This window comes from Misgurnus anguillicaudatus, unplaced genomic scaffold (genome assembly GCF_027580225.2).
Source record: "Misgurnus anguillicaudatus unplaced genomic scaffold, ASM2758022v2 HiC_scaffold_32, whole genome shotgun sequence".
Classification (NCBI taxonomy): Eukaryota; Metazoa; Chordata; class Actinopteri; order Cypriniformes; family Cobitidae; genus Misgurnus; species Misgurnus anguillicaudatus.
In genome coordinates, this window is record NW_027395282.1 from 3,886,984 (window position 1) to 3,913,589 (window position 26,606).

General features: G+C 36.7%; 1 protein-coding gene across 2 annotated transcripts in view; it reads right to left on the reverse strand.

Moving 5' to 3' along the window:
- LOC141363084 (sialoadhesin-like) overlaps positions 1-18,685 on the reverse strand; it is a 109,213-nt gene extending 90,528 nt beyond the window's left edge. Inside the window, exons 1-7 of one of the 2 annotated variants that reach the window (XM_073865619.1) lie at positions 18,537-18,685; positions 17,541-17,618; positions 16,862-17,209; positions 16,579-16,788; positions 16,125-16,442; positions 15,725-15,934; positions 13,557-14,083 (exon numbers count right to left, since the gene is read on the reverse strand). In XM_073865619.1, coding sequence (XP_073721720.1) covers positions 14,058-14,083; positions 15,725-15,934; positions 16,125-16,442; positions 16,579-16,788; positions 16,862-17,209; positions 17,541-17,586 — 1,158 coding nt within the window. In that variant the 5' untranslated portion in view covers positions 17,587-17,618; positions 18,537-18,685 and the 3' untranslated portion in view covers positions 13,557-14,057. Of the gene's footprint in view, positions 1-13,556; positions 14,084-15,724; positions 15,935-16,124; positions 16,443-16,578; positions 16,789-16,861; positions 17,210-17,540; positions 17,619-18,536 lie in introns of those variants that run through there. The other variant, XM_073865620.1, reaches the window with a different exon arrangement.
- Positions 18,686-26,606: the final 7,921 nt, after the last annotated feature.

The window sequence follows — 26,606 nt, forward strand, 5'->3', positions numbered from 1 at the left end:
GATCAACTTTGCAAGTTTGTCATAAATCGCACACTTAGACAGAATGTGTTACAACTCATAAAACCAGTTTATACCAGCTTCAGTTTTAATACTGGATTAGACTGGTAAGTGCTGGTTTGCTGCCGGCCTGGCTGCTTGACCAACATATTTACACTATTTACCAGCATCCGATCAACCATTCTTGCAAGCTGGTAAACTGCATAGTCCAACTAATGAAGCCATTCAGATACAGCAGCATCATATATGCAGTACAAAACACATTATATTATTTTCACAATGGACAACCTCAAAAACAAGTGTAAAATTCACAACATAAACATCATACAGCGTTCAGACGAGATGAAAGTTCAGATGATTAACTCAAATGATTGATAGCATTGATATTTTAATATTTAAAATGTAATCTACTCATCGTTTAACAAAACATTACAAAAAATGTAAGGACCCTAAATCTGTAGCATAAATATATTCACAAATCTGATCAGTGAAAGCAGCTTTACAGAGAGTTTATTATGAGCAGTTACCTGTAACAGTAAGATAGACTCCAGGATAACCAGAAACTACATCTGATGTGTTAGTGATGATGCTGAATAGATATCTTCCAGTGTCAATTGTGTTGACGTCTTTGATTCTCAGTGTGTTTCCAACAAACTCCACACGACCAGAAAACTGAACCTCACGCAGATCACTGAAATTACTATAACAGTAATTCCAGTATGTTTTATTTACTGTATATCCAGTGGGATGTGAGTATGAAGAGTGAATATTTACTGTTGATCCCACTAAAGCACAAACTCTTCTAGAGGTGTAAGTCACACCCCAACAGCTACTGTTAGAAAGACCTGAAAGAGTCACAAAATACTGCTGTAACATTCACAATCAATTACAAACACACTCATACTGTATATGAATCAACAAGAAAACTGCAAACTTTGTTCTTCCATTTTATTTTAATTATTGTGTAAATGTCAGACTCACACACAGATGAAAAGGGCACGGATAAATACTGAGAGCAGTAATAACTGTCAGTGTTTTCACTGGATGACACAAATATGTTTTGGTTTCTTGTTAAATGTTGTCCATTCTTGTACCAGCGGTACTTATATTCAGATGTTAAAGGGCAGGAGGCATCACAGCTCAGTTTTACTCGCTGTCCTGTAGATTCAGGATTCATCTTCACCTGTAAAACTAAATAATCAAAACCTTACATTAGATGAGAAATGAAAAGAGTTTAACTGGACTGATGAGAATGTAAATGTACCTGAAACTGTTAGATTGACTGTGACTGAGCTGAGATGTTTAACTCCATCCTTCATAATGATCATGAGCTGATATTCTCCACTGTCTCTCTAACAGATCATATATTGTGAGCTCTGATTTATCTTCAGTGATCTCTTGATCCACTCGTCCTGAGTAATCTGAATCTAAAGTCAAATCTTCAGGTTCATCTTTGTTTCTCCAGTTTGTTCTCTGTTTATGACTGAACCAGAACCCAGTTGTGATGTTGATGTTTGAGTAAGAGCACCTCACACTCATCCATGTCCCCCTCACACCACAAATATTCAGTTCATTACAGGTTACATTAAAGTTATTCAATGTTAGGGACCCTGAAAATAAATATAAAATATTATTGACATTCAAAACACTGTATAATGTAAATGTAAATGTAATGTAAAATCTTGCACTAGAGATCAATGATGTAAATTAATTTGAATAAATTAGTTTATTTATGAGTTTTTCTTTTTAATCTGACCTACTGAAGTTAGCTGATGTATTAATAATATTAACAAATTCATCTTTATTGTAAAATGTTACCAATCATCTAAACTTATCAGTGCCAATGTTTTATCTCAAGATGCACACCAGTATTTTTGTGTAAGGTATGTTTGTAAAAGATACTTAAACGTCTTAATATAACTAAAGCCTAGTCCTGGATTAATCTAAACCCTGTCTGGGAAACTGACCCAACAGCATTAAGTCATTACATTACTCTCCAAATGAGTTGCTGATATAAATCACAACCAGGAATCCCTGATAGAAGAGAAAATATAGGAATGTATTACTCTGAGAGAGAGAGAGAGAGAGAGAGAACTCAGATGCAGGCTTTGGATGTACACATACAAGGTTTATTGCGTACAAAAGAAAATCCAATTGGTGCCTAAAACACCTAAAGGCACCAACAAAGACAGATGATGAACAGAATAAGACTACACAAAACTATGACAGGAACTACATGAATGTTTAACAGTAAACTTGACTATAACTTAATAGACTAGCCGAGTACACATGAGTAAGAACATCAACCCCTTCAATACGATACAAATTTGCATCCGATCAACCTCAATCATATTGATTTAGGTGTTTACATGAAGGCTTTTTTGTTATATTTTTTGGCCAGTTTTGTCTTAAAGGGACACAAGGCAGCATTTTAATGTTAATAAATCATCTTCGTAAGTCGGTATATGGTTAAATGACTCATTACATGACGAATGAAGACCCTCTCGCCCGCCCCTACCGTCTGTAGGAAGAATACCCCACTTGCAAGTTCGCTGTATCCGACCCGGTGTCCTTCAGTCTCGTAAAGTCTCATATATAGAAAGCATTTACTCCCAGACACTAGGGGGAGCTAGTAGAGAAATAATACTCAGACTTGCCTGGTGTGCCTTTAATTCAATAGTGTTTTTAGGGAAGGACAGGAAAGTACAGGGAGGAGAGAAGGGTATGAGATCAGCAAATGACCACGAGCCGGGAATCGAACTCGGGTCGCCAAAAGTGCAAAAGCACCACATGTTGGAGCGCTGCCCAATACACCATCAGCTCCAACTACATGAAGGCTTTTCAATACGTTTACAAATGGACGTATCTAGTGGTGTCTCTCTTTCTTTCTCTGTTCTCTATACTATCAGGTAATATCTCATACACATTTGAAACAGTTAATTGTATTATTTACCATTTCATGCATTTATAGTTTAACCAATTCAAGTTTTATTTCAGTGTTGTTATCTCCAGCTTGTCTTTACTTACACTGTCAGAAATATAATGTCCTAATAAGTATTTACATACCTCAGATGTATTAATATGTACCTTTTAGATACTTATATGCACTGTTTAGGTAGAAATAAAGTTTACTTTTGAAAGGGCACTGCCCCGGTGACAGCTGTACATTTTCTTGTTTGAATAATTAAAGTTTGTACTGACTCTTGTCTTATATCACTGTCTTAATGCAGTAAACAACACTGATGCTTTTACCAAATGTCCAACAACCACAAAACTGTCATCTACTCAAAAGTGTTCATACCTTGAATGTGTAACAGCAGGATCAATGATGAGAGTCTGAAGTTCATGATGTAGTTTTGTAGAAAGTCACATAAGACCCAAAACACTTTTCTTATTCCTGAAAAAAAATTATGACGCTCAATTCATCAGACAGTTATTACAGTAAAATAAAAATAAAATGCTTGTTTTTCGTAATATTTCAAAGATTCAATACATATACATGTGTATACATACGTGCTTGTGGAGATCTTTGACTTTAACCGGTTTGTAAAGTTGTGTCAATATCTGAAGTTGTGGTAGATCATTTAATGATCTGATTATCGTACTCAAGCGGATGTTAAAGAAAGACTCTCCTTCACTTTTAAACACTTTTCATAGCATAAGAAGAAGGAAAGTATTTCATAACATGCTTGAATTTTACATAATCAGACAACTATTCATACTTTACGTGTAGCTGTTATTTGTTGTAGAGTCCTGTAAACAGTGACATGTTTACCATTTTGGGGGCCCTAAAGAAAGTCCAAGAAACTGGAGCCCCACATGCCCCAACATTGCCTGAAGGGTTTTCATTTAAATTGCACGACAGTAATATTGAGTATATAGAATTAAGTTAGACATATAAAAACAGATTTATTTTATTTTGAACTGCTTAACATAACATGGTATAAGACAAAAAATCTTGTTATAAAAAATAGAAATAGTGCCCATTGTCCTTTTCAACATGATACAGAATTATTCTCTTTAAAAAATAAAGGTCTTGGTTTAACCTTAAGCTAGCAGTTCCCAAACTTTTTCCACCGGCCTCCTTTTGTACAGAAAAATATTTTCAAGACCCTCTCAGATCATCCTTTGCTTGCAAATTCCTTATAGGATGTATTTAAAACAATGTAATTTATACACTACTGCAACTTCAGTCTGTGATCTTACTAAAGAAACTTAATAAGAAAAAAAGGTGAAGCATTAGATTACGATTCAGACTGATCTAATAAACTGAACTAACAAACACCAGCAATGAATGTTGTAAGTTGGTTATTGTCTGGATTTATAATGAGAATCACATAACTCTCATTTTCATATTACAGAAACAAACTTACTGTGAGACACAACAAGAATATAGACGCCACTGCCTGTAAAAGATGTCTCTTATCTTTACTTCATCTTTTATGTCTCCAGCAGAAAAAAATCTAATCATTAATCTTCATCTTTTTACTGCTAGTGCTCTTATTCTTGAGTAACAGTCTCAACTCGATTCACAGGACAGATTATGTTTTATATTTTTATAAACCTGTTCCTTTCATTACTAATAAACTGAGACAGAAATAATCTGCACATTTTTATATTTACATTTAACTTTTGGGGAAACTGAATGTAATTGTTTCTCTGAAATTGTAAAACTTGTTAACAAAATTGTTAAATGGAGCTGATAGTAACATATTTAGCAAACGTGTGCGCTCACTTAGTCTACGAGTTCGTAGGGTGTCACATCTTTAATTTTTACGCTTCGAAGTGTGCTCATCAGCGCCCCCTTGATGCTGTCTGCTGCAGGCTTTACACACTTTACCAACCCAGAAGCCCTTGCGAAAGAGCAGTCAGACCAATCAGACAATGGATACATTATACAAAAAAATATATATTTTAATTCTAAAGACAGATTAAAAATGAGTGTCGTGTTCTTGAAGCAGCATAAAAACTTGATCGGCTTTGCCACAAACCACCTACTTAAACAGGATGAGACTGTGTGATAGACATCTCTGCCCAGAAAACCAGTTTATACCAGCTTCAGTTTAATACTAGATTAGACTGGTAAGCAAAACACATCATATCAGAGACAACCTCAAAAACAAGTGTAAAATTCACAACATAAACATCAGTTCATGACATTTCATAATGTTATTTAATTATTGTTTAATAAAAGATAAATAAAACAAAAATGGAAAAGGCTCTTATGATCAATAGCATCACTGAATGTAATGTCAGTCTGTTTTCTTTACATGTTAATAAATTCAACCTCAATGAAACTCAACCTGTGCAGAGCAGCTGACCTTATTGTTCTTACACTCTGAAATGACATTTTTTAGGTATTTTATTTAAATTTATTTATTTTCTTCAATTTTATTTCAGTGAGATTTATTTATTTAAAGTTTGCTTAGATTACATACGAACGTGTAAACTTTATTGTTTGTTTCTTTAAGAGACATGAACTTGGACAAATACGGCCATGTGCAATTCATTTCTACATCTTCAGATTCTGTCGTCATGTCTTGCTCCATCACGGGCATTATAACTGGATAGATGTGTCGACTTTTCTCCAGACAATCTTCACAAAGACGAGTGACAGAACAATAGATGGCAGTAATGATCAGTTTAAATTTGTGATTTAGTAAGAAGAGAAGAAGATGCTGCGCTGCTTAAAGGGCCGGTCACACTACACTTTTCATTCCATTGACTTCTATTCATACTCAAGCGAATGCGTCAGACCGAAAACGCAAACTTGTGTGACGATATTTCACAAGTCGCTGCATAGCAAAGTTCAAGTCAAAGTTCTGTGAATTCATATCATGTGGAGCATTGTGATCAGTACAAAACTGGTACATCACTGTGTGACCTTTCTCTCTACTGAAAAGTACAAATAAATGAAGCTAAAGATCAAACTGATGAGCTGCTCCACACAGCAACGTCTGACCAAAGTGTGACCGCAGCTTAAATCAGCCTGCAATGCAATTATTCACATTTTACCCAAAATAACTGTATTACTAACAAATACTTTGATAATAAATATAACTCTCTATGCATTTATTGCACATAATGCACATTTAATGAAACGTTCAGGAAGTTGTGAACCACAGAATCATAAAACCGCCTCAACTAATTCTAGTCAGAAGATACCCAAAAAGATTGGCTGTTTCTCAATATGCGTTCTTCAGCGATCTTGCGTCCTCGTGTCCTCGCTCTACGTCATCCTTAACGGTCGAAGTTCATTCCAATTCTCAAGAACGCAAGGACAGAGGACGCATGAAAATACCTGGATGTGTTCTTGATATCGAGGATGCATCGAGTGCAGACTTGCTGAAATCACTTAACGCCCCAGAAGTCATTGCGGCTAAACTTCCGAGTTCGTTCTTCCAAGGTTGCCTGGCAAGACCGATCTCCACGAGGACGCAAGTCCGTTCTTTGCGTTCTTGGAATTGAGAAACAGCCATTGGTCGCAGTCTGGAGCTCTTGGTGCCCCCCTATTGCCCAATCCGTCTATGAATAATCTGGCACTAATTAGTAAGAAGCTCCTAAACAGATTCAGGGCGTTGTTGTTAGCAGTAAATTACATGTAAAGCGTCTGTGAGAAGACAACTTTGTGGTTACATTCTGGTCTCTCCAGCTTGTCTTTATTTACACTGTCAGAAAAATTGTGTCCTAATATGAACTATTTACATACTTCAGATGTATTAATATGTACCTTTGAGATACTTAATATCACATGTTTAAAAACGTTAAACTTTTTTTCCTCAACTAACATTTCAAATAAAAGATAAAATGCATATAAATGTGAATATGTGTGCTTGTGGAGATGTCTGACTTTAAGCGGTTTGTAAAGTTGTGTCTGAAGTTGTAGTAGATCATTTAATGATATTATCTCATTTTCTCGTACTCAAGCGGATGTTAAAGAAACTCTTTTTGACAGTTTTTATAGCATAAGAAGAAGGAAAGCATTTCATAACATGCTTGAACTTTACATATTTTGACAACTATTACATACTATTATATTAAAAGTTAATTTATAGCTGTTAATTATTGCTGAGTCCTGTAAAAGATGTCTCTTATCTTTACTTCATCTTTTATGTTTTCAGCAGAAATAAATCTAATCATTAATCTTCATCTTTTTACTGCTAGTGCTCTTATTCTTGAGTAACAGTCTCAACTCGATTCACAGGACAGATTATGTTTTATATTTTTATAAACCTGTTCCTTTCATTACTAATAAACTGAGCTAATAATCTGCATATGTTTTATACTCCACACGACCAGCAAACTGATGAACCTCATGCAGATTCTTTAATTTCCAAGCATTAATGTTTGACAAATCCCAGTATGTTTTCTCTACTGTATATCCAGTGGGATGTGAGTATGAAGAGTGAATATTTACTGTTGATCTCACTAAAGCACAAACTTCTGTAGAGGTGTAATTCACACCCCAACAGCTACAAGACATAAAACTTTAATATTACTCCAGTAAGGTCCTGTCCCAAATAACGCACTTCTTGTGGACTTTCGGTCTCGTGGCCTTAAATTGTGCATGCTCCCTTATAGTCTACGAATCCGTCGGGTGTACCATCTGTCAATTGTATGCTCCAAAGTCCACACTGCTGCAGGCTTCACACACTTTACCTACCCAGAAGTCCTTGCGAAAGAGCAATCAGACCAATCAGACGACGGATGGGAGGAGTGATGGGCAACTTCTCTTCTTATTTTCAACGTGATGCTCGAGTCTGTCCCGAAATACGACTCTAGTGCACCGTTGTTTACAAGGGTCCCTAAAGTCTGCACTACATGATGTCATCAAAGTGTGCACTCTGAGGAAGTCCACAAGTCCAGGGTGTGCCATTTGGGAAAGGGCCTCAGTGGAGCCGTCATCCTCCATTGTGAAGAAATAAATGTGCAAATTCACATGCGGTAGTACTTTAGTCATATTTACAGAAAGTCTTGTTCCAAGACTGATAACACATCATTTAACTTAAGTAATTTCAGTGTACACTTTATACAAGATAAAACAGATTAACATGAAAATTTAACTGAAATGTCAAGAACAAATAGGCCTACATGGCAAATATGAATATCAATAAACATTTAACACGCAAATGAGAGCTCTGTCAGGTAAGAAATAAAACACAGTGCTGAAATCAATGTAAGTTTGCTACATAAAGTACTGTATATATAATATGATGGTTATTTTCATAACATTATGTCATGGAAGTGTTAACACGTGTTTGACCAGCAGATGTCAGCAAATAGCAAATATCCTTTTTTAAAAAAAAACATCTTAACAAACTATATATTGTTGGTAAGCTCAGTTATCATATTTCAAGGCCATCTGATTGTAGAAATGATGTAGTGACAGTAATTTTGTCACTGAACCCGTAATAATGCATATTAATATTTATATATTCATAACAATAATATCCTATTATAAATTCACAAAAATCATGACAACCTATAAACCATTAGATATCTATGGCTTTAAGAAATTGTGTCCATATTTCAAAACCTTTTAGCATTAATGTAATGAAAGTAATTTATTATTATTTGTGACATATGAGGCTTTGTTGGTAAAATACTATTGTGCAGATATCTGTCCATACAGCAGTGGTTTGTTAATGTCTGTCAGTTTTAACTCTTGATAGATGATCCCATAATCTCAGTTGCTTCCTTTTTCTAAATGCACATATATGGCACTTGCTAGCAGTCTCTTCAGTATAATGTATTTATATAAAGTCTGAAACTCTTTTAAAGAATAAAGTCTTTTATTTTTCAGTAAGCAGTGGCTGACAGGAGGAGCAAAGGATTCAGAAAATAACCATTGAAGGTTAAACATTTCCTTAAAAAGGGAAATGAAAGGCAAAATCACAAAAAGCATGTAAAACGGCTAGTAACAGAAAACCTAACATTTAAATACATTTTTGTTATGCTTGGGGAGCTGTGCAAAACTCTTGAGCAGGATGGCGGCAGAGGTTTCCTGAGGTGTCCTGGAAAATATTAATCACCCAACAAGTATTAGTATTAAGTTGCCAGTATGCACTCATTGAACATAAAACCGTTCGACATGATTTCTACCCAAATCTGACATTGTGCAGTTAAAATCACCACCCAATATTAAGTTTGGGTAAAAATTATTTCCAAAAGTTGCTCTTACATTTAAAAGCCTACCCTTGATTATCTCATAAATCTGATATGAGTGTGGAGTAAAACTCTTAGTAAAAAGAATAGCTCCTCCTCCACTAAGTTAGGTGTTGTGACTTGAATCACTGTGTGTCTCTTGCAACATGGCAACATACATTTTTCTTTGCTTAATCACTTGAAACAGTTCTGCCCTCTTTTCCATTTCCCTTGCTCCATTAACATTTACTGTTGCAATATTTACTTCCCCGATATTTAAAGAAAAAGAAAAAAACAAGAAGAAAAAAGCAACACTCTTTACACAAACATCACATCTAAAAATGCTCTATTAGGCTTTATCACTACCTTCATTAACATTGTCAGAAGTGAGCTTCGTCACTATTTTCTTGAGTCTATAAATCTCTCTGTTTGTAAACAACCTTTCTGACATAAAGTGTCTTATCCACAACTGCTTTAAGTCAGGAAAAACTGCTTTACACACACCCCACTCTTGTTATTGGTAGCCCTAAGAAAGAGTTTGATCTCATCAACTTCATAAGTGTAGTTAGAAAAACTAATCTGAGACAAACTGATGCTAGAATCAGAAGATTCATTGCCACTTTCCATTTCATCTTCATCAAACACATCCTATACATCCGCTTTTTTAGCTCTGACATTTTGGGAATCTCCAGATTTTTTCCTTTTAGAAGGAACTTTAAACATAGTTTGTTCCGTCTCTGTCACCATTTCAGGGTTATTCCAATGCAAATTAGGCTGTGAAACAGTAAAGTCACTATCACTGTATCTGTATTAACACCAGTTAATAGTTTTGGAGGCTTCGATATTCGAGCAACTTTCATTAGTTACGCTCTTACTTATCCGAATCACCACACTTTCATTCACGGGCAGGTTTTCTACTGCTCTTTCCTCCGCTACACTATCATCCGCCATAGGTGGATCAACGTTTGAGGGTCCAGCCTGCACTACTTCGCCAACATTAACAACAGCCAGCGAGTTGTTGTTCTCTTTGTCTTTACCCGGACAAGCGCGAAATAAATGAGGGGTCTTGATTATTTATAGAGCTGGTACTAAGTTGTTGTGTTGATAAGTGATTGATAACCAGCCGTGTTCATTGCTCAATGATCGAGAGCCAGCTGTGTTCATTGACTGATCAGCTCCTCCCAAACCTTGTTTATAAAACATCATGTCCTAATATGAACTATTTACATACATCAGATGTATCAATATGTACCTTTGAGATACGCACTGTTTATGTAGAGATAGAGTTTACTTTTGAAAGGGTATCACCCGTGTGACAGCTTCTACATTTTCTTTTTTGAATAATTAAGGGTTGGACTGACTATTGACTTATATCACTGTTTTAATGCAGTAAACAACACTGATGCTTTTCCCAAATGTCCAACAAGCACAAAACTGATGTTTACTCAATAGTGTTCATACCTTGAATGTGTAACAGCAGGATCAATGATGAGAGTCTGAAGTTCATGATGTAGTTTTGTAGAAAGTCACATAAGACCCAAAACTCTTTTCTTATTCCTGAGAAAAAAACAAAACATCATTGTGACGCTCAATTCATCAGACAGTTATTACAGTAAAATAAAACTAACATGCTTGTTTTTCGTAATATTTCAAAGATTTAATACATATACATGTGTATACATACGTGCTCGTGGAGATCTCTGACTTCAACCGGTTTGTAAAGTTGTGTCAATATCTGAAGTTGTGGTAGATCATTTAATGATCTGATTATCGTACTCAAGCGGATGTTAAAGAAAGACTCTCCTTCACTTTTTGACACTTTTCATAGCATAAGAAGAAGGAAATAATTTTATAACATGCTTGAATTTTACATAATCTGACAACTATTCTTATCTTTACGTGTAGCTGTTATTTGTTGGAGAGTCCTGTAAACAGTGACATGTTTACCATTTTGGGGGCCCTAAAGAAAGTCCAAGAAACTGGAGCCCCACATGCCCCAACATTGCCTGAAAGGTTTTCATTTGAATTGCATGACAGTAATATTAAGTATGTAGAATTAAGTTGGACATATAAAAAATGATTTATTTTATTTTGAACTGCTTAACATAACATGGTATAAGACAAAAAAACTTGTTCCACCGGCCTCCCTTTGTACAGAAAAATATTTTCAAGCCCCTCTCAGATCTATCCTTTGCTTGCAAATTCCTTATAGGATGTGTGAGGATTTGACAATGAACAAGAGAACCCAAGCGCAGACGATGTCGGGGAAAGTGAACATTTATTAACATGAAACACAGAAAACAAAAACCCACGAGGGGGCAACTCAACACTAAACATGATATACAAAATACTAACATGACATACCGACTAGACTTTGATATAAAACAAGACTGAAATCAAACATGAACTCAACAAAGTACAACACATCTGTACACAATGAACCAGCACAAGATAAGAGACAAGAGGAGATTAAATAGGGGAAAACTAAACAAACTAAAGAGGGCAACACAGGTGAATGGGATGAACTGATAATGAATAATTAACAAGGAGAACAAGGGGGCGGGGACTAGGACAAGACACCAGAGGAACATGACCCAATATACAAGGCCATGAGCCTCCACATGGAACAAGAGACTGTCAGAACCCTGCCATCACGATAAAACATAAATATATAACAAGACTCTTATGGCAGAGTCCTGACAGGATGGATTTAAAACAATGTAATTTATACACTACTGCAAATTCAGTCTGTGATCTTACTAAAAAAATTAAATAAGAAAAAAAGGTTAGATTACGATTCAGACAAACACAAGCAGTGAACGTTGTAAGTTGGTTATTGTCTGGATTTGTAATGGGAATCACATAACTCTCATTTTCATATTGCAGAAACAAACTTACTGTGAGATACAACAAGCATATAGACGCCACTGCCTGTAAAAGATCTTATCTTTACTTCATCTTTTATGTCTCCAGCAGAAAAAAATCTAATCATTAATCTTCATCTTTTTACTGCTAGTGCTCTTATTCTTGAGCAACAGTCTCAACTCCATTCACATGACAGATTATGTTTTATATTTTTATAAACCTGTTCCTTTAGTTCCTTATTAACTGAGCCAATAATCTGCATATGTTTCATACTCCATACGACCAGCAAAGTATGAAGAGTATGAAGAGTGAATATCTACTGTTGATCCCACTAAAGCACAAACTTCAGAGGTGTAAGTCACACCCCAACAGCTACAACACATAAAACTTCAACATTAGTCCAGTAAGGTCCTGTCCCTAATAGCGCACCTTATGTGGGCTTTCGGTCTCGTGGCCTTAAATTGTGCACGCTCGCTCAGTCTATGAGTCTGTAGGGTGTCCCATCTGTCATTTTTACGCTCCGAAGTCCACACTGCTGCAGCCAAAACATTTAAAATAAACTGAAAAAATGCTTTCCTAACTGCAAGATTAAAGCACAGCCCTGTAATAAAATCCTAACCTAACTAAAACAGCATTGAGTTCAATAACAGCCTGACTTATAGTGAAGATGAAAGTAGATCACAGTATCATCTACATAAAGATGCACTATAGCAAAGTTTTTACAGGATTTATGTATTGTGATGTTACAGTTGATCTGACACTGACACAAGACTGTTGAATAATAAACTCAATACTTCAATGAATAATTCATCTATTTGAACATTAGATTATTTACACTGAGCTGTCATTAATATATCACTGTATATGACATCACTGCATCACTGATGTCACTGCTGAGAGACTGTTGCTAGGTGATGATGTCATAAAGAGAGTTGTGACATCACTCCAGCAATTCTGCTGATCTGCACACAAACATTTGCAGCAATAGAGTCTTACAGTGACAAACACACAAAAAGAGATAAAAAATGAAATCTGACCATTAGTGTATTGTATTATAGTCTATAATTTATATCATTTATAAAATTTTATATAATTTATAGAAGAGTATACATTAATATTATAGGCTTTTATTTTAGATACTTTTTGTCATAATAATCTTCTGTATCGAAATCAGCAAATAGTTCTTTCTTATAGTGTATGGAGGACAGGTTTAAAAATGGGACAAACTAAACTTTGGGCAGCTCATCTGGGACGACTCAAAATGTGTCACGGAATTAGTAAACATTTTTTTCTGGACAGGTTTGACTAAAGATATAGTTGAGTTTACAAGACATCGCCAGTACACTGATCATTGATGCTCTACAAAAGCTCCACTAAAGCCTTTGCCAGTATTATAATGATTGGGTATAAATATTGACCCACTATAGTGGAGTAAGGCTGGTAACAAACATGTTGGAGATTTCTGACACGTTTTCACTTTAAAGAACATTAAAGCCCAATCTGTAGCTTTCTGATTGTTTCAGTTATTTGTGTGTAAAGCATTGTGGATGTTTATGAGAAGACTTATGGTTTATTTACTGCTTTAGGTCAAGTGACAATTATACAATGTAAATATATGAAATTTAAAATACATGACAACGTGTACTTATATTACAAGATAACAATATGGAGTTCGTCATGTGTTATAAATCATCATACTCATAAATGGTACAACCACAAATAATGTATTGAAACTTTTATACTGATTATTTATTAGCGAATACAACATACAGTATAATAATGTTTATTATAAGGGAATATACCTGCAATAATGCATTATAAACACAGACTTCATAGAAAGTGTTACCACATACTGCAGTCAAAACAGAAAACAGAGAAATATATTCAAAAGATAACATTTATCTGACTATTATGAATGTCTTAATACAAATATAATATGTGGATAAATATCTCAAAAAGGCAGGTACCAAAAAGCTTTATTAAAACATTATAGTAGCAAACCTTCAGAAAGCCAAGCCTTGTTTTAATCAGTATCATACAGTTTTACGTATTTAAGCATTTGTTTTGTCCATCGTATCTGAAAAAAAGACACAAACTCAGTTATATTCAGAAAAGACAGAACATTCAGAATTTGACTTTTCTGTGATTCTCAGATTTCAGTCTCACTGCAGCCGTTATCACAGCGCTACTCAGCAAATAACCATCATGACAGCTGTGTGCATATTTTCAAATAACACAAAAGTTCTGAGTGATGCGCTATGTCGTTCAGTGCCACTGGCAGCGCTAAAACACTTTCACTTTTGGTTGTGTTAGTACATTTAAAGTACAGATTGCGTTAGAAAATAGTAATTCCACCTTGATTGGGTTTCTTTATCTTCTTTTTTAGGGGTTTCTCCAGTAATGATGGTACACAAAACAACGCGGCATATCTGCACCTGACTTTGAAACCTGCAGAAGCTGCGCCAGTGACTTATTTGACTTATTAGGCAATAACTAACCAAGATTTGTGTTTGTACTTGAACATTTCTGTAATTTTGTAGCATCTCACTTCAATATTAATGATCAGCTATGAGTGCTGCACAGTGAGACTGAAAGTAGCTCAGCGATGATGTCATAGCTGAGAATAAAACAATCCGCATCAAGGACTGAAACTATCTATTTTATCATTTACACTGTGACAAGTGAAAAGTGAGATCAACTTAAAGCTGCAGTCGGCAAGATTTTTTTGATCATATTCATATTCATTAAAAAAAACCACGCTTCTACCTCCACCTAGAGCCTGTTATTTGGTTGGCAAAAATCCACAGCTCTTCATCTGGTCCAATCAGTGCAGGGCTGTGTAAAATCTGCCTGTCAATCACGGTTCCTGCACACGCCACAGATCCCCCCTCCCCCCTTGCATGTGTTACATTAGGCTTGTTTGACTTCATGAAGCGCCACAAGAACCGACAGCCAGATGACGCGAAAGTACCACGAAAACGATGAGAGAAATCATACAGTCTAATTTCGTCTTGCTCTCGTGGTACTTTGACGTCATCTGGCTGTCGGTTCTTGTGGCGCTGCTTGAAATTGAACAAGTCTAATATCACATGAATATGCCTGAAGTTCACATGTGTGTTGGATTGAACGCAGCGTGATGGCGGAGAGAACATTCACTAACAAACTTCCGATTCCTTGGCTAACAACCAGAGCTAGGAGAACAACCAATGAAAAGAAAACAACAAAGGAAAAGAAGGAAACGAAGATAGAAAGCGACTGTGTCTGTAATAAAACTAGGATCAATATCGGACCAGCAGTTGAAAGGTGGAGGGATCTATGAGCTTTAAAAGGCAGAGCTTGCCATATTTCTTCTTGACAGGTAATTGTGCTTTATCAACCATTTATTGTATTTCTGAGTGTTATGTAAGTAATCTAAGTATGCTTAAACACGCACTGATGAGGACGAGCTTGATATGATGTTGCTCAGTGGTAGTGTGGAAGGGGCATAAAAATTGAAAACATTCAAAATCATCTCAATCCTCCAGAGTTGCCGACTGAAGCTTTAAAGAGTTACTTCAGTTGGTAACTAAAACTACTTAAAATTTCACTTGAACTTCACAATAAGAAACAACTTCATGTTTTAGGTATTACCAACAGAAGTTATTTTTTAAGTTGATCCAGCTGTTTACTTTTTACAGTGTAACAGTAAAGTCAGATGTATGATGAGATGTTGTGTTACCTCTTACAGTACAGGAATACTCTTGTAGCTCCTCACTGTTGATTGAGTCCAAGTACAGCTTGTTTAATAATGTCAATCCATCTGTTACCTGTTGTCCATTCTTATACCAGATGTAAGTATATTTCCTATCCAGAGGGCATTTGGTTGAACAGCTTAATATCACTTTTTCTCCATCTATCACAGGGTCTGGACTGCTTATCACTCGTGTACCTGAGATTTCATATGACAGAGTTCACATCAACTAATTTTCCAAGTTGGGCCTCATATTTTTGATTAAGCTCAATTGATAAAGAATTAACTAAACCTCAAATCAGTCATGTTAATTTCAGACTCCTACTCGAGCTATAATGCTTCAGTATAATGAGTGCTGCACTACAGAGAGTTTATTATGAGCAGTTACCTGTAACAGTAAGATAGACTCCAGGAGAACCAGAAACTACATCTGATGTGTTAGTGATGACCCTGAACTGATATCTTCCAGTGTCACTCATGCTGGCATTTTTTATTCTCAGTGTGTTTCCCAGATACTCCACACGACCAGAAAACTGAGGATCCTCAAGCAGATCCAAATGACTGTCTTCCAAATGCCAGTATGTTTTCTCTACTGTATATCCAGTGGGATGTGAGTATGAAGAGTGAATATCTACTGTTGATCCCACTAAAGCACAAACTTCTGTAGAGGTGTAAGTCACACCCCAACAGCTACTGTTAGAAAGACCTGAAAGAGTCACAAAATACTGCTGTAACATTCACAATCAATTACAAACACACTCATACTGTATATGAATCAACAAGAAAACTGCAAAGTTTGTTCTTCCATTTTAATTTAAATATTTTATAAATGTCAGACTCACACAAAGATGAAGAGGGTGATGAAAAAGACACAGAGCAGAAATAACTGTCGGTGTTTCCTCTGGATGACACAAATATGCTTTGGCCAATTTTTAAATATTGTCCATTCTTGAACCAGCGGTATCTGTTTTCAGATATTAAAGGGCAGGAGGAATCACAGCTCAGTTTTACTCGCAGTCCTCTAGGTCCAGGATTCATCTTCACCTGTAAAACTAAATAATGAAAACCTTACATTAGATGAGAAATGAAAAGAGTTGAACTGGACTGATGAGAATGTAAATGTACCTGAAACTGTTAGATTGACTGTGACTGAGCTGAGATGTTTAACTCCATCCTTCATAATGAACATGAGCTGATATTCTCCACTGTCTCTCTCTATCAGATCTGTTATCATGACATACGAGTAATCTTTAGTGATCTCTTGACTCACTCGTCCTGAGTAATCTGAATCTAAAGTCAAATCTTCAGGTTCATCTTTGTTTCTCCAGTTTGTTCTCTGTTTCTGACTGAACCAGAACCCAGTTGTGATGTTGATGTTTGAGTAATCGCACCTCACTGACACCAGTCCTCCCTTCACAGCACAAATATTCTGTTCATCACAGGTTACAGTAAACTTATCCAATGTTAGGAACCCTGAAGAAGAAACCGTAACGTAAATAATATTTCTAGCTTATCTGTATTTAACTTCATTAAAATTACAGAGTGAGATGAGAGATTCAGACAGTCATATAAGGATATTAACTCAGATTCATCAATTTTGTTCTCAAACACAAATCTATGTTCAGTTTTAAATATACAAACTCACTTTAAACATTTTAGAGACTGATCCAAAAGGAGAATCCAGCCTTTGGAATACAGCGATGTAAATTAAATTAGACTAAACTAGTTTAAAATCTGACATACTTTTAACAAATATATAATGAATTGAAGTATTTCAGTACAACAACAAAACTGTGTTTCATACCTTGAATGTGTAACAGCAGGATCAGTGATGAGAGTCTGAAGTTCATGATTTCTCTCTGTAGAAACTCACATATATCAGCTACAAAACATTAAACAAGAACTTTTCTTATTGCTGATAAAAAACACAATGTTAGTTTGACTGTGACTTTTTTCAATCGGATGCAAAAATACGTTGTGCACATGCGCAGAACATTTGCGCTCCAAGTTCACGTATTATATTTATGAATCTCGTCACAGAAACACGCAACAACAACAGCATTAATGGGGTCACGCGCACTAAATTCTGCAGCGTTTGTTTATAATTTTAAAACATTAGGCTGCTTAAAGCAATAAAATAGTGTTCTGACTTTTGAAAAGTGTGTTTTCATTACCTATATCGGAAAACTTCTTAAGAACAACTCCAACTCAGTTTTGACTTTTATACAGAGTAAAGCGTGAACTCCAACGAGAGATGCTGTCGCAAGCGTAGCGTTGCCAAGTCCTTTGCTTTTTTCGAGTTTGGATTTGGGATAATGTTTAAACTATTTCCACCAGTTGTTTTTTTCTTCTGCGGGTTAAAGATTAAATGATTTCGTTGATAAGTTATTGGTATTTAGGCTGTGAATAGTCATTGTGATGGTTTTGAGCTAGTTTTGAACGTCCAGTCGGATGGTTTTGAAACGTGAGTCTGGCAACCCTGCCTTTGCTTGCGCAGACGTTCGGTTCGGATTCTATAATGTACATGTAAACGAACATTTAAATCAGATTGCAATGTTTAGGGTGCATGCAAACTGTATTGTCGTAACCTTCAATCGTATTAAATTTAGTCGGATTGACAAATTTTGTGCATGTAAACATAGCCATTGTGAAAAGATATTACTAGCTAGCAACCTCCCCAGAAAAGTGTATCTATATCTAGGTATTAAATGGTCAGTGAGCTAACCCTTTAGGAAATTTTTAATTGTCATCTTCAGCTTAATTGTCAAACTAAACATTATAAAAGCTGTTTTAATTTTACCTTAGTAACTCTTTACAAAAGTCTAGATGGTGGATGATCACGAGATGGTGCCTGCAGGGTCAGGGGAAAATCTGCCCCGACAAAACGTTGCACAACGTTTATTTAACAGAAACAGTGATGTGTTGAACACTCTGTTGTGATGACGCAAGAGTTGCAACTACGGTAGCTGAGAGGCCATTCTTTGTGTTCTTTTTAAAATCTGATGAAATCATTAAATGTGTGTTAAATACTGTAAAATACCCTCGATGTTACAGTCACTGACCTTACCGTCCAGAATGAAAGGCAACATTCCAACTTGAACCCATTGAGTGATCTGTCTCTTTACTACCGCGTGGTTTTATACATCTTGCCGCTGATTGGGCCGACATTTCTGACACACACCAAACAAGAGAAAACGCATCTAAAACCTGTTGCACACTGTTTCCAGGAAACATGTGGTTCAACCCGGAAACCTTAGCAAAACGTTGCGCACCTGTGTGAGCTTGAACGTGCCCCTGGGTATCTTCCGTCCATTCCATATCCGTTTTAAAAACAAAAACGGAAAACGATCAACCAGTTGTATTTTCATTTATCGTTTCCATTTATAAAATGAAAAAAGAAAACTAGTAATTGATAGGCTACATTTTTCTATTTTGTTTCTCAGTTCTTACTGAGAAAAGTCTTAGGCACGTTCACATTATAACTAGCTACATTTACTATAACTTTATGCTAATTCTCTCACGCGTGCGGTACTCACGCAATCACTTACTTCAATGTCATATTACATATTTCCTGTAATAAAAACTTTTGTTTAAATGTCATTGAATGTGTAAATATGCTGTTCTTGATGCATTTACACAGCGGGTAACAGCAGATGTCCTCAATGCTGCACTTCACGTAACTCTAAACAGTGAATCTAGTCATTTGTGTATCTAATATCTTATCTTTTGGCGTAGTCAATGTAATAGAATAAAAAAACTGAGAGTTTTTAGCAGCTATAGTGCTGGAGCTGGAAGGCAGGTGAAGTTCTGCACACCCTTCAAACAGAAGGGGATAGAGTGACCTCTGCTGGTTCAGCTTCCACAAAGCAAGAAGGGCTATAAATAATGTTACAAAACTAAAATGTGAAATATAGCTGCAAGCAGCAATGCCGGGGTCAAGCCAAAAAGGGCACAAAAGGATGTAAAATTGAGATTGGATAAGCAAATTGAAGACCCTAGGTAAACCTAATAATTTTAGATGAAAAAACAAAAAAGTTATTAACAAAAATAATCTAAGTTCTTGTCTACTGCAATCGTCCTTCTGTTATTGACAATCAGGGAACATTAGAGCACTGAAGGACATGCGAGTGGTGTTTGCAGTGGCAAAACATGGGTCACGTCATGTTATAACAAGTTTAATTAGTCAAAAGAGACCATCCCCGTGTCTCTACGATGTTCTGATTCAGAGATATAGCTTTTGCAAAAACGGTTGATAAGGTATTCTCAATGGTTGCTAGGGAGTGAATTGGCAACCACCAGTGATTATAGTCAAAGCCATGAAAGGAATAACCCATGATGACTCATGGTTTTAGATGTGTTGTTGCAGTAGTTTTAGGCAAAAATACCATATTCTATCTCAAAACCAGTAGGTGGCGCAATGAAAAAATTTTGCATGCAACATCAGGTCATGATTGTGTTACATCTAGCTAGTTTTATGACTATACACTTTAGTTTAGTTAAGAAACAGTTGTATGACCATAAGGCTGGCTTGTTATCAAAGGTTTTGTTCAATTATAAGGCCATCTAGTGGTGCAAGCATACAATTTTTTTTGTGTGGTCTCAGAATGTGCTCATGCATCAGCGTATCAAATCTGGTGTAAAAATCTCATTTTGTTGCAGAGTTATAACCATTTATGTGTAAAAAACACCAAATTTAAAGGTAATTTTTCGTTTTTTGCAATTTTCTGCCATTTCTGATGGAAATTTTAATATAACGCCAATAGAACTTTTTGTTCAGAAGTTAAGGTTAGTTTCTTCCTATGGTGTTTTCGAGTCGATCGGAAAAACGCTCGCGGAGATATTCACGCGTGTTTTTTAAGCGCTATTTTGCTGCGCAGGGTTAACCGTAAGGCGAATTCTGGCATGTTTGGTATCGTTGGACTCAGCAACTATTCAGAACTCCAAAGAAACAAGTCCCGTGAAAATACGTCAATCGGAGCCAAAGTTATAGGCGTGTAAAGCATAAGTCTGACCACTAGGTGGCGCTGTGACGAAACTCTGCATGCACCCGTAGTTCCTGACTGGCATCACAAGTACCAAGTATCGTGTCAATAGGCTTAAGTTTGCCGAAGATACAGCCTCAAATCCGTTTTTTTGCGCTCTACGTAAAATTCGTTGATGCGGTTTACAGAAACGGATCGACGAATTGACATGAATTCCATAACTTTTTGCCGTGAGGGTCTGTAGATGCTACATACCCATTTTCGTGGAAATCGGGCTAAAGCTCTAGGACGAGTTCGCAAAAGTAGGTTTTACGAATAATTCAAAATGGCGGAAAAATTTTCATGACGGAAAATGACGTCATAGGGTCCAGTCGAATCGTCTTGAGCCAAGGAATCAGATGAAACAAGAATTTAATTTCTAGGACGTATGGGTCAGAAGTTATAAGCAAAAACGTAAGTGCAACTTTGGACTGTTGGTGGCGCTAGCGGGTTAGACATAGAGACTCCAAATTTGCTATGGGGACACATTGGACTGTCCTTTATCAGTGTGCCAAATTTCATAACTTTCCTACGTACGGTTCTATGGGCTGCCATAGACCGCAATGGCGGAAGAAGAAGAATAACTAATAATAAATATAGCTGCAAGCAGCAATGCCGGGGTCAAGCCGAAAAGGGCACAGAAGGATGTAAAATTGAGATCGGATAAGCAGATTGAAGAACCTAGGTAAACCTAATAATTTTAGATGAAAAAACAAAAAAGTTATCAACAAAAATAATCTAAGTTCTTGTCTACTGCAATCGTCTTTCTGTTATTGACAATCATGGAACATTAGAGCACTGAATGACATGTGAGTGGTGTTTGCAGTGGCAAAACATGGGTCACATCATGTTATAACAAGTTTAATTAGTCAAAAGAGACCATCCCCGTGTCTCTACGATGTTCTGATGCAGAGATATTGCTTTTGCAAAAACGGTTGATAAGGTATTCTCAATGGTTGCTAGGGAGTTAATTGGCAACATCCAGTGATTATAGTCAAAGCCATGAAATGAATAATCCATGATGACTCATGGTTTTAGATGTGTTGTTGCAGTAGTTTTAGGCAAAAATACCATATTCTATCTCAAAACCAGTAGGTGGCGCAAAGACAAAATTGTGCATGCAACATCAGGTCATGATTGTGTTACATCTAGCTAGTTTTATGACTATACACTTTAGTTTAGTTAAGAAACAGTTGTATGACCATAAGGCTGGCTTGTTATCAAAGGTTTTGTTCAATTATAAGGCCATCTAGTGGTGCAAGCATACAATTTTTTTTGTGTAGCCTCAGAATGTGTTCATGCATCAGCGTATCAAATCTGGTGAAACAATCTCTTTTCGTTACAAAGTTACAACCATTTATGTGTAAAAAACACAAAATTTGAAAGTAATTTTTCATTTTTTGAAATTTTCGGCCATTTCTGATGAAAATTTTAATATAACGTCAATAGAACTTTTTGTTCAGAAGGTAAGGTTAGTTTCTTCCTATGGTGTTTTCGAGTCGATCGGAAAAACGCTCGCGGAGATATTCACACGTGTTTTTTAAGCGCTATTTTGCTACGCAGGGTTAACCGTAAGGCGAATTCTGGCATGTTTGGTATCGTTGGACTCGGCAACTATTCAGAACTCCAAAGAAATAAGTCCCGTGAAAATACGTCAATCGGAGCCAAAGTTATAGGCGTGTAAATCGTAAGTCTGACCACTAGGTGGCGCTGTGACGAAACTCTGCATTCACCCGTAGTTCCTGACTGGCATCCCAATTACCAAGTATAGTGTCAATAGGCTTAAGTTTGCCGAAGATACAGCCTCAAATCCGTTTTTTTGCGCTCAACGTAAAATTCGTTGACGCGGTTTACGGAAACGGATTGACGAATTGACATGAATTCCATAACTTTTTGCCGTGAGGGTCTTTAGATGCAACATACCGATTTTCGTGGAAATCGGGCAAAAGCTCTAGGACGAGTTCGCAAAAGTAGGTTTTACGAATAATTCAAAATGGCGGAAAAATTTTCATGACGGAAAATGACGTCATAGGGTCCAGTCGAATCGTCTTGAGCCAAGGAATCAGAGGAAACAAGAATTTAATTTCTAGGACGTACGGGTCAGAAGTTATAAGCAAAAACGTAAGTGCAACTTTGGACTGTTGGTGGCGCTAGCTGGTTAGACATAGAGACTCCAAATTTGCTATGGGGACACATTGGACTGTCCTTTATCAGTGTGCCAAATTTCATAACTTTCCTACGTACAGTTCTATGGGCTGCCATAGACCGCAATGGCGGAAGAAGAAGAAGAAGAAGAAGAAGAAGCAGAATAATAATTATTATAATAAGAAAACTAACAGATACAATAGGGGTCTTCGCCCATTCTGGGCTTGACCCCTAAATATAGCTGCAAGCAGCAATGCCGGGGTCAAGCCGAAAAGGGCACAGAAGGATGTAAAATTGAGATCGGATAAGCAGATTGAAGAACCTAAGTAAATCTAATAATTTTAGATGAAAAAACAAAAAAGTTATCAACAAAAATAATCTAAGTTCTTGTCTACTGCAATCGTCCTTCTGTTATTGACAATCATGGAACATTAGGGCACTGAATGACATGTGAGTGGTGTTTGCAGTGGCAAAACATGGGTCACATCATGTTATAACAAGTTTAATTAGTCAAAAGAGACCATCCCCGTGTCTCTACGATGTTCTGATGCAGAGATATTGCTTTTGCAAAAACGGTTGATAAGGTATTCTCAATGGTTGCTAGGGAGTTAATTGGCAACATCCAGTGATTATTGTCAAAGCCATGAAATGAATAATCCATGATGACTCATGGTTTTAGATGTGTTGTTGCAGTAGTTTTAGGCAAAAATACCATATTCTATCTCAAAACCAGTAGGTGGCGCAAAGACAAAATTGTGCATGCAACATCAGGTCATGATTGTGTTACATCTAGCTAGTTTTATGACTATACACTTAAGTTTAGTTAAGAAACAGTTGTATGACCATAAGGCTGGCTTGTTATCAAAGGTTTTGTTCAATTATAAGGCCATCTAGTGGTGCAAGCATACAATTTTTTTTTGTGTGGCCTCAGAATGTGCTCATGCATCAGCGTATCAAATCTGGTGAAAAAATCTCTTTTCGTTACAAAGTTACAACCATTTATGTGTAAAAAACACAAAATTTGAAGGTAATTTTTCGTTTTTTGCAATTTTCAGCCATTTCTGATAAAAATTTTAATATAACGTCAATAGAACTTTTTGTTCAGAAGGTAAGGTTAGTTTCTTCCTATGGTGTTTTCGAGTCGATCGGAAAAACGCTCGCGGAGATATTCACGCGTGTTTTTTAAGCGCTATTTTGCTGCGCAGGGTTAACCGTAAGGCGAATTCTGGCATGTTTGGTATCGTTGGACTCGGCAACTATTCAGAACTCCAAAGAAATAAGTCCAGTGAAAATACGTCAATCTGAGCCAAAGTTATAGGCGTGTAAAGCATAAGTCTGACCACTAGGTGGCGCTGTGACGAAACTCTGCAGGCACCCGTAGTTCCTGACTGGCATCACAAGTACCAAGTATAGTGTCAATAGGCTTAAGTTTGCCGAAGATACAGCCTCAAATCCGTTTTTTTGCGCTCTACGTAAAATTCGTTGACGCGGTTTACGGAAACGGATTGACGAATTGACATGAATTCCATAACTTTTTGCCGTGAGGGTCTGTAGATGCTACATACCGATTTTCGTGGAAATCGGGCAAAAGCTCTAGGACGAGTTCGCAAAAGTAGGTTTTACGAATAACTCAAAATGGCGGAAAAATTTTCATGACGGAAAATGACGTCATAGGGTCCAGTCGAATTGTCTTGAGCCAAGGAATCAGAGGAAACAAGAATTTAATTTCTAGGACGTACGGGTCAGAGGTTATAAGCAAAAACGTAAGTGCAACTTTGGACTGTTGGTGGCGCTAGCGGGTTAGACATAGAGACTCCAAATTTGCTATGGGGACACATTGGACTGTCCTTTATCAGTGTGCCAAATTTCATAACTTTCCTACGTACGGTTCTATGGGCTGCCATAGACCGCAATGGCGGAAGAAGAAGAATAACTAATAATAATAATAAGAAAACTAACAAATACAATAGGGGTCTTCGCCCATTCTGGGCTTGACCCCTAATAATAAGAAAACTAACAGATACAATAGGGGTCTTCGCCCATTCTGGGCTTGACCCCTAATTAAATAATAGAAACGTATAAATAAATAGGCTACCTGCTATCCTAAACTACATATAAAATGAGTGCACTTAATCTGAAGTCACCAATTCTCTTACAAATGTTTAATTTTTATTTCAGTTAACTAAAGTGTTTTTTTACACCCAGTGCTACTTTAGTTGTACCAAATACGTTATATATAGTTCAGTTTTAGTCTACAATCACCTAACTATAGTGACTTTTATTTTGAAAGTGTTACCGATTTTATTTTCGCTTTCACAAAAGGAATAGACCACGTGACTTCTGTTTTTGGTTTATAAACGAAAAAACGAATTGACTGAAGTTCAAAGACTCTCTTCATTCTTTGTTTAATAAGGAATAACTAGCATTCAGTGGAGTTAAAGTGCCAGTAAGATGACAATTTTAAGCATCCTATCACTATTTATAAGTCCCGGACAACAGGTTTAAATGCATGCAAGTTCAAAAAACACTGTAACTTTCTCAAAATATAAATGTAAAATTACCCCATTTCTCAGAGATCCCCAAACGATTCGTGTGAAGCCATTCAACGACTCAGCCTGCCTAAACCCCACCTTTCAGTAGCCTACTCTGCTCTGATTGGTCAACTGACAGAGTGTCTTTGCACACAATGCACAGATCACAGATCAGTCTCACAGACCGGTGGCACAGAGTAGACCAACAACAGTGCAACATGTATTGACCTCGTGCTAACATGATTTACTGAGAAGACATTGTCAACATCAATACACATCATTCATCATTAATCCAAGCAATAAAAACGACGATTGAAACTAACATTTTACACTCATTTAAGCATTTATCTAAACTAACCGGGTCATAGCAAAACCGTAAATAAGCATGCGTTAGCCGTTTGCTAACGTGACTCTCTGACAGTAAATTAACAGTTTAAACACACAACATCATTCATCATTAATCCAAACAATACAAACGACGATTGAAACTAACAATTTTACACTAATTTAAGCATTTATGTAAACTAACCGGGTCATAGCAGAACTGCTTGCTATCGTGGCTCTGACAATATATAAGTTAGAGTTTAAACAACGATATCATTCATCATTAATCCAAGCAATAAAAACGACTATAGACATTTTACACTCATTTAAGCAAGTATGTAGTGTCACGGCCGGGGGCGGACCCGAATAAACCAAAGGTCACGCCCCTCTCAACTTTTCCACCTCGAGGAGTTTCCCAAGACCACCCCAATGACCAGACAGACGAGTAAACTTCAGTTAAAATGAACTTTATTAAATATTTAAAAGGAAAGGGGAAAGGGGAAAGGGCAATTTAAAACTAAAGTGTCTCTTCTTCGCCTCCAGGGCCACTTGGGGGAAAGACTGGGGACAGGGGCTCCTTTGGGGCTCTGGTCCACAAATCCGTGGCGCGCTCCGCTTCTCCTGGAGGCAGAATCAAAATAAAGGTCAGACAGAGGTAAGGTACTTTGTCGTCTAGCGCTGTTCGTTCACCCGGGACCCTCAACCGACCAGGTAAGTGATGGTTATGACACAGGTCAAGTTCACTCCACAGGATACGTTACTCACGGTACTGGAGGATCTTCGTTCACCCAGAACTCCACTTGCACAGGTAAGTACTTGCTATTACCACAGAACAGTTTCACTCCACAG